Source organism: Engraulis encrasicolus, chromosome 24 (genome assembly GCF_034702125.1).
Source record: "Engraulis encrasicolus isolate BLACKSEA-1 chromosome 24, IST_EnEncr_1.0, whole genome shotgun sequence".
NCBI lineage: Eukaryota > Metazoa > Chordata > Actinopteri > Clupeiformes > Engraulidae > Engraulis > Engraulis encrasicolus.
Window position 1 is genome coordinate 41,085,260 of NC_085880.1, and position 10,000 is coordinate 41,095,259.

Here is a 10,000-nt window from a genome sequence, read left to right on the forward strand (position 1 = left end):
GTCAGCCACAGATCTGTGCTGGCAGCGGTTTTGACGTTCGGGCGCGCGCTAGAGTCTACCGGCCAATTTGGCTAGTGGATGATTTTTTCTACTAGCCAAAATTGATTTTCACCCGCATTTGGCGTGTTGGCGTGCGTTAATTTAGAGCCCTGCACACACACCTACACACACCTACACTGCTACCTACCCGCCCACCACCACCACCTCCACTCCCCAATATACATTACGGGACCATGACTACACCAGACGGCAGATGGACAGTGTACACACCGACAGCCCCCCCAATCTTCAAAACGGGGCAACCAGCCGCCCATGCCCGTTGAAAAGGGCCACAATCACCTCTACAGGAACATCTCCCCAGATGAACAGGCCCCGCAGCTCATCCTTTGGACCCAGGCCCAACACCTCACCAGGCCACAAAACTGGGGGAAATAAAGAACATTCTCCAACTGCTATGCAAGAAACTGCTGGGTGACAGGTAATCCACATCCCAAATGTCACCGGCCCTGAATCCCCCCCTCCCCCTAGCCACCACCACAAAACCACACCCCAACACACACGCACATATACACACTCTAACTCTCTCCACTCTACATCGTCTAGAGACATATGCGCACACACACACACACACACACACACACACACACACACACACACACACACACACACACACACACACACACACACACACACACACACGCACCCACGGTCACACACACACACACACACACACGATTCTTGTCTCTCTCTCTCTCTCTCTCTCCCTCTCTCTCTCTCTCTCTCTCTCTCTCTCTCTCTCTCTCACTCACACGCACACACACACACACACACACACAACAGACATGCGCACACACTCTCTCCCCCACCCCCACCCCCAAATATACAGCACAGAGTCATACAGCGCATGAAAAAACATACCCCGACTCCAACTCTGGAACTACACCCCAACTCTCTACAGAAGAAGGTCTGTTCTATTGTTTTTATATTGTTTTTACACACACTGTTTACTACCTTAGATCTAAACTTTCTTAACTTCTGTCCATACATTTGGTCCAACTCTTTAAAACAATACAATAATAATGAGCACATTACATATTAGTTGCTGGAACATTCAAGGACTCTACTCCTCTACTTTTGGCATTAAGAGTATCCAGCCAGAGTTTCTGGAAAATATTGAAAATGTTGACATTCTTATCCTCACCGAAACATGGTGTCGCACTGACATACAGACCCACTGTCCCAAAGGGTACCACGAAATTGTAATCCCTTCACTTAAAAACAAAAATGTAAATCATGGTAGAGACTCTGGAGGAATTTTGGTGTGGTACAGAGAAAAATTGGCCAACCACATTTCAATCACCCAAACTGGAAAATCACACTGTTGGGTTGAATTAAAAAGTAACAGTGGGATGCTAACAAACAACCTGTACCTGTGTGCCATATATATCCCCCCAATTGACTCCCCATACTATGAAGAAGAATATATGAACAACCTGTACACAGACATCAGCCATTTCCAGGCCCAGGGAAATGTGCTGCTGTGTGGGGACCTTAACGCCCGAACTGGCAGCGAAACCGACTTCCTTGACACACAAGGTAATATCCATGTGTTTGGTCAAAACCACTTGCACCTCTCACCAAACCTTCTCCAGAGAAACAGTCTTGACCATGTCATCAACAAAAATGGAAAGGAATTAGTGCACCTCTGTCGAACCTTAGGTCTGTATATGCTTAATGGCAGGATCAGAGGTGACTCTTTAGGGAGGTTTACATGTTGTTCACCACTTGGAGCTGGTGTAGTTGATTACGCAGTCACTGACCTGGACCCCAACTCCTTCAGGGCATTCACTGTCAGGCAGCAAACTCCACTCACAGATCATAACCAAATTAATGTCTTTCTAAAAATTGCACATCAACCACACACGGAACCAATCAGGTTAATTAAGATCAACAAGCCATACAAGTGGACCCAAGATAGTCCTGAAAAATTTCTGAATGCTCTAAATTCTGCCAAATTAAAAAGCACTATTGAGTGCTATAACTCAAAAGTTTTCGAAATCAGTGAAGAAGGTGTCAACAATGCCACCGAGGAGCTGAACAGGATATTCCTCAAAGCAGCACATACAGCAGGCATGAAAAAAAGTAACAAAAAGCGAGTGAAAAATATAATCGAAGAAGTATGGTTTGACAATGAATGCAAACAAATTAGGAAAAAATTGAGGCTACTGTCAAATCTGAAACATCACCACCCTGATGACGCAAATTTTAGAAAGGACTATCACGGCACACTTAAACATTACAAATGGCTGCTGAGAAAGAAAAAACAAAACTACACCAACACAACCCTTGACAAAATTGAAGAATCTTTAAATACTAATCAATTCTGGGAGGTGTGGAATGGTTTGAGTAAAACAAAGTCCCCAGACTTACCAATACAAGATGGTGAAATCTGGAAAGCACATTTTGAAACTCTGTTCAAAGAGATCCCTCCCCATGAACTACATTCAAATTACAAAACAATCAGAGAAAAGTTAATATCCTTTGAAAACACAATTAAAGATAGCCAAAATCCTCTAGACTTCCCAATAACTGAATTTGAACTCGAATGCAAAATTAAACATCTAAAAGCGAATAAATCTTGTGGCCCCGATAACATTAGAGGAGAAATGATTAAAAACAGCACTCCTGAGCTGCAAAGGGCCATACTCAAACTATTCAACACCATCCTAACCTCTGGCTGCTATCCTGATATCTGGAGCAAAGGGTATATTACACCCATACATAAAAACAGAGATAAATTTCATAGGCATTTGCGTTAACAGCAGTCTAGGGAAGGTGTTTAGCAGCATCCTTAATGACCGAATTGCAGCCTTCCTTAAAGAGCACAATGTCCTCAGCAAAAGCCAAATAGGCTTCCTCCCAAACTTCCGCACTACGGACCACATTTACACCCTACACACCCTAATCACTAAACATGTACACCAAACAAAAAGAGGGAAAATATTTGCTTGTTTTGTAGACTTTCAAAAAGCTTTTGACTCAATTTGGCACGAAGGATTATATTATAAACTTTTACAAAGTGGTGTAGGGGGTAAAGTATATCAATTAATAAAGGAAATGTATTCCAAAAACAAAAATTCAGTGAAAATTGGCAATAATAGCACTGAGTCGTTCCCTCAGCATAGAGGAGTGAGACAGGGCTGCAACCTCAGTCCAACGCTGTTTAATATATATATTAATGAACTGGCAATGCAGCTGGAACAGTGTACAGCCCCTGGCCTCACCCTACTGGACAAAGAAGTCAAATGTCTTCTCTATGCAGACGACTTGGTGCTGTTGTCTCCTACACCAGAGGGACTACAACAACAACTAAACCTACTGGAAAGTTACTGTCAGAACTGGGCCCCTGACAGTAAACCTAAAAAAGACCAATATTATGGTATTCCAAAAGAAGCCCAGATGTCAGGAAGCCAGATATCACTTCAATCTAGGTAGCACCAGCCTAGATCACACAATGAAGTACACCTACCTTGGCCTACCCATTACTCCATCAGGCAGTTTCTGCCTGGCAGTGAATGCCCTAAAAGACAAAGCTCGCAGAGCTCTATATGCAATTAGAAGAAAATTTTGGAACATAGACATACCAATCAGGATATGGTGCAAAATATTTGACTGTGTAATTCAGCCTATTGCGCTGTACGGAAGTGAGATATGGGGTCCACTCAGTGAACACAGCTACACTAGATGGGACAAGCATCCTATAGAAACCCTTCATGCAGAATTCTGTAGACTGATCCTAAAAATTCAAAAGAAGACACCAACAAATGCATGTAGGGCAGAATTGGGAAGATATCCATTGACAATCCACATACAAAAGAGAGCTCTAAAGTTCTGGATGCACCTCCAAACAAGTCCCACAGACACGCTGCATTCTGAGGCAGCAAAATCCCAAGCTCTGAACCCCGAAAAGAGTCACCTATGTCAGCTTGTACTGAGACTAACCGACCCCCATCTAACACATACTGACATCTCTCAGACAAGCACTGCTTCCAAACTAAATGTAAACAAAATTATACAAAACTCCAAAGATAAATATCTGGACCATTGGCAAAATGAAACCAAAACCCAAAGCAAATTAGAATGTTATAGGACTATCAAAACAAATTATGAACTGGAAGAATATCTCTTTACTGTCAGAGATATAAAGCAGCGGCAGATCCTGACCAAATACAGACTCAGTGACCACAGCCTTGCTCTCGAAAAAGGCAGACGACGACAATCATGGCTGCCAAGAGAACAAAGGATATGTGCTCACTGCACGACAGGTGAGGTCGAGACAGAGGCGCACTTCCTTCTCCAATGCGACAAATATTCAAAAATTAGAGAAGCGCATTTTAATAAATTTAACCAAGTAATCCCGGGTTTCCCGGATCTGAATACAGATAAAACATTATCTATCCTACTGGGACAACAAGGGCAGACAGCAACGCTTGCTGCCAAATATGTCAGTGCATGCCATAGACAGAGGGACATTGAATAGACACCACAAAAGCCATTACCCCCCCACACACATACACACACACACACTATCAACACTATGCACACTATGCACACACACACACACACACACACACACACACACACACACACACACACACACACACACACGTTTCTGTTTGCTTTCTTTTCTTGCTGATATTTTCCATGCAATTGCAAGCATTCATTTGTGTGTTTGTTTTAACACATTGACTCCCAAACCACTGGAAAACCCGTTTTTACTTCCCATGCGTTGGCTCCCAAAACTGGAAAACCCGTTTTTGAGTTTTTATTGCATATTTCATAACTAGACACTTAAATGCTTATTGTGTGTGATTTTGGGAGCTCTGTGATAAGTAGAACAGACATAGATGACAGTCAAAAGTTTGTGTCATCATCTGGACATTTTAATCACAACTCCAGGATCGGCACCAACACAACAATATTTTTCATAACTGTAGCCTACTGTATGGAACTGTTGGTCTGCGTCGGTTACGTCACTGTTGCGCCCTCTGTGTAGCCTACAAAAGTGTCTGCGATGCTGTCATCTTTATAAACACAAGGATCGTGCTTGTATGTTGTTTCCTTAGTGCTACAATAGGCTACAGTCAGCGTCCACTCTATGGCGCTTTATAATATGCTTCACAAAATAATTAGTAGCCTACAGAAGACAACACTTTCACTTCGACTGAACACACCTGGGGAATAATGCAAACCTTGGCCAGATCCTACTGCCCTACACATTGTGAACTGTGATTGGATTATTACCCTTACCTCGGATTTGATCGGCAACCAGATAAGTTGGATTCTTCATTTTGTTCTTTTATTACCCCCATGATGAAATTGACGCCGTAGTGAACAGGAGAAGCTGGCTGCTACTGTCGGTGAAGCTAGCATTGCTATGTAAACAGTAGCACGCATGCGGTGGTAGATGGACACTCCCAACTGAGATCGCTCCCGGACGTGCAGTCCCAGGTGTTTCTATCACTCCCGGACGTGTAGTCCCACCCGATTATATTTCACGTATTATCATACACTGCCACATACAAGTAGGGTTAGGTTTAGGTTTAGGGTTAGGGTTAGAAACAAAAAACTAACATCAAAAAGATAACTAGCTCCGTTATATGGCGGTGGGACCGATTGTCTGGCTAGTGGGAGCGAGCCGACAGGGGAGCGTCCTGCGTTGGGAGCGTCAATCAGGGAATCGCACGCATGCATCGCACAGCACTGCTGTTTCCCCACAGGATCGGAGACATTAATGCATACGATTAACGGATTTTGTTGTTGACGTTGGACTAGATGCCTTTAGTGACGTGTTTTTGAATATGTTTTGCCTACTGCGTGTGGTGGTGTGACTACGACCCGTTTCGTGTGGTGTGTGTAGCAACCCAATGTAAGTAGGCTGCCGGATGTGAGTGCCCGGATATCCGCCCGAGTATTTACGTCTATTTTACCTCAGCTACTCGATTTCGGTCGTGTATTTACGACAGTTTAACCTCAGCTACTTGATTTCGGTCCGATTTGAGTCTGACTGAAGATGGAAGGTGCCGTGCGTAAAGAGCCCACAGCACATCGCCGTTTCGGCTCGGCGACACCAGAGAGTTCCTTGATCTCCCAATCAAAAGAATAGGCCCGGTGACCAATAACATCAAGATAATAATTAAAAAATAATAAAATGAAATTATAACTTAAAACCGAATTGATTTGGGTGTGAAAATTAAACTGTCTCAACCGGGCACCCAAAGGGAATCCATAAAAAGATAACGGCGTTATTTTCTCGTCGGCATTATTTTGTTTTTATTATCCAGGAGGACTGAGCTGAAAACTGCAGCAGTCACCTTGCACAGTTCTAGCTGCTCTGAAGCACGTGCGTGTCTAAGCAAATCATCCTGCCCATTCGCAATGTAATAGCCTAAAAAAGTTTTGCACAAGACTATAGCCTAAAATAGATGCACTGTCACAGACACTGGAATAGCCCGTTTCGGAAGGCATTAAAGTCACGAGTTTACCCAGTCTAAATGTAGCTAGCACTCGGGAAGGAGTTTTAGCCTACTCCTTACATTAGTGAAACATAACATCAGGATATCCTACAAGTTAAAAGAATATCTGGGCATAGCCTTCTCTCTGAGTTAGAAAACAGCAGCTATGCCGCATATTGTGTAGTTATTATTTGGTGGTGCAAAAACAACACGCGAAACCATGCCGCATATTGTGCCATTATTATTGGTGATGCCGAAACAACAAAGCCAGATTGACTAGAGCCTGCCTAGTACATTTAGACATAGCCTACTCATTTTATTGTGCCATGTACATTTAAAAGTGTCAGTGCAGAATTAAACTGGGCGCTGAATATAAATATTGGAGCCATTCTCCCTCCGTGTCTAGATAGCCTACAGTCAGAGGCGCGCGCACGCTCTTATTTCTGTAGGCTATTATATGAAAATATCCTAAAACGGTCACAACATCAGAGGACCTTCGTGGTGGAGGATGCGGCGGGGGCCGAGACCGAGTTGTTACACTAATATTATTGAAGGGACAGACCATGCTCGATACTTTACCCGGTCTAAATGTAGCACTCGAAAAGTTATGCCGCATATTGTGCAGATTATTTGGTGATGCCAACAACACGTGAAACTAGGCACATTGGAGACTAGAGCCTATAATTTAGACATAGCCTATTCATTTGATTGTGCTACGTAAACTTAAAAGTGTCAGTACAGAATCAAACGGGACGCTGAAATATTGGAGCCAGTAACTTCGTGTCCGGTGGATATTGTGCAGTATGTGCGCGCGCACAACTAATTTCTCTCCCATCTCTTTGCTCATCAAGCCTTCGATCTCCAAAAAGACACAGGCACTCAGGATTGTTTACATGAGCTGTTTAAATAGCCTAATGTGATGCACGTTCTTCATGACATGGCATGGTTTGGCCACCCTAAATTCAACATGACTGCATTCGCACATATCGTTTAAACATCCATGATGGAATTGTCACTCTTAATGTGCAAGTATTGGATATGAAAAAAAAAGATCCTAAACGGTCACAACACTAGAGGACCCGTGGTGGTGTGTGGTGGATATTTGCGGCGGGGTCCGAGGCCGAGTTGTTACGGTAGGCTAATCATTTTATAGAAGGGACGGTCAGGCGACACAGCGCGACTCACATAGGGTAGTTGTGGTACCGCAAAGCATTCCTGATGGTGGAAATGAATGCAAATGCATGCAAATACTCGGGCGGATATCCGGGCACTCACATCCGGCAGCCTACTTACATTGGGTTGCTACAGTCTGTGCAAAGATTAGTTGTGCAGGAACAGACTGTAGCCTACACAAGGAACTGAAACGTACTTCCGGCGAAAATGCGCTTGGTTGGTTGATACATTTGGAGGGGGAGGTGGCAGAGCAGGAGAGATGTGTCTAGTATATATTGGTCTCCGTGAAAAAGCGCAAGATTCATTTCATAACAAGAAGAAGCGCCAGATTCTGAAACGGCGCATGATTGACAAAAGCCTCGATATCTCCCTTCCATGGTGATTTGGGCAGATACCGGCCTTGGTTTAACTCACGATAGCTCTGCAATAAAAGCACGTAGAGACATGCGGTTTTCACGCACTAAGAGGGGAAAGGCTCACCTTTCAAATGAGCCATAGCATGTTTCGGTGGCCCTATCACATAATATGCTATGACTGTACAAAAAACACCTAAAAATGGTTTAGAACGCTGGGAGTCTACGACATGATTCTGAAAACACCGCTGGTAGTCAATGTGTTAACACTTACTTCATTATATTATCATTACCAATGTACGTATCTTCAACCAATGCTTTGGCAATACAAAACATTTTTTGTCATGCTAATAAAGCTTCTATGAATTGAATTGAATTGAATTGAGAGAGAGAGAGAGAGAGAAAGGAAGCGAGAAGGAGGGGTGTGCGGGAGGTGGGAGGGGGTGATGTGTGGACGTGTGGGAATGTGTGTGAAGGGTGACGATGAGGGAGGAGGGAAAGTGTTGACAACAACAGAGGAGAAGAGAGTGAGTGAGAAATGGAAGAAAGCCAAGAGACAGAAGAAGAAGAAGAAGAAGAAGAGAAGAGAGACATGGAAATTGTCAGAATGGACGGAGTGTGTGTGTGTGTGTGTGTGTGTGTGTGTGTGTGTGTGTGTGTGTGTGTGTGTGTGTGTGTGTGTATGTGAGTGAGCGTGTATGTGTAAGTGAGTGAGTGTGTGTGTGTGTGTGTGTGTGTGTGTGTGTGTGTGTGTGTTTGTGTTCGTAATGCAGTTGGACAGGGATTGGCAGCATATGTGCCAGTCTGGGTTGGCAGAGGTTGTTCTCTCTCGCTCCTCATCTCTCCTTATCTCTCCTCTCCTCTCCTCGCCTCATCTCTCCTCTCCTCTCTACATCTCATCTCCGCTCATCTCTCCTCTCCTCTTCTAATCTCTCCTCTCCTCTTCTCCCCTCTCCTCTCTTTCCTCATTTTCCCCACCTCTCCTCTCCTCTCCTCATTTCTTCTCTCCTCTCCTCTCCTCTTCTAATATCTCCTCTCCTCTTCTCCCCTCTCCTCTCTTTCCTCTCATCTCCTCTTCTAATCTCTCCTCTCCTCTTCTCTCCTACATCTCTACTCCATCTCTCCTCTCCGGTCCTACATCTCTCCTCTCCTCTCCTCTCCTCTCCTCTCCTCTCCTCTTCTCTCCTCTCCTCTCCTCATCCTACTATCATCTCCTCTCCTTTCCTCTCCCCTTTCCTCCTCTCCTCTCCTCTCCTCTCCTCTCCTATCTCCTCTTCTCCTCTCCTCTCCTCTCCTCTCCTCTCCTCTCTCCTCCTCTCCTCTCCTCTCCTCTCCCATCTCCTTCCCTCCTCTCCTTCCCTCTCCTCTCCTCTCCTCTCCTCTCCTCTCTCCCATCTCCCCTTCCCCCTGGCTTTCCACATCAGCCCCTCATCTCTCCTCACCTATCTGCCTTCTCCAGGGCCAATGACATCCACCTTAATCTCCACTCCTTAACCCCATACCTCCCCTCGCCAAGCCGAGGCACCAGCCTTCCACCAGACACAGGGCCAGATATGGCTAGCACATGCTAGATATGGCTGCAGCATAGGGCCCCCCACCTGCCACCTAGGGGCCCTTGATTAGGGGCCACAAGAGAAATATTGTAGAATTGTGAGAGGATGAAACACAACACGACACATCACAATACAACATAGACATAGTCAAACCACATCACAACACAGCACCACACCAGAAGATGTGCTCTCGCTCTCACCACTGGATGTAGGTGTGATTGTGCTCCAGCTTCTCGTAGTCGCCGCGCCACTTATTCAGGATCTCCTCCACGTAGATGCCTGAGGACACAGAGGTCACACATCAGTAACGGAATAATAATAAAAAAGAAACACCTTAAAAGGGCTTTCCACGCGGTTTACAGATAAGGAAGCCAGTGAGAGGTCACTCACACACCACATGGAAGTT

The 10,000-nt window shown here is 44.7% G+C and overlaps 1 protein-coding gene across 1 annotated transcript in view; it reads right to left on the reverse strand.

Annotated features, from left to right (window-relative positions):
- The window catches only part of ogfrl1 (opioid growth factor receptor-like 1), a 72,445-nt gene that overhangs the window by 41,491 nt on the left and 20,954 nt on the right, over positions 1-10,000 (reverse strand). Inside the window, exon 4 of the mRNA XM_063191294.1 lies at positions 9,795-9,873. Coding sequence (XP_063047364.1) covers positions 9,795-9,873 — 79 coding nt within the window. The remainder of the gene's footprint in view (positions 1-9,794; positions 9,874-10,000) is intronic.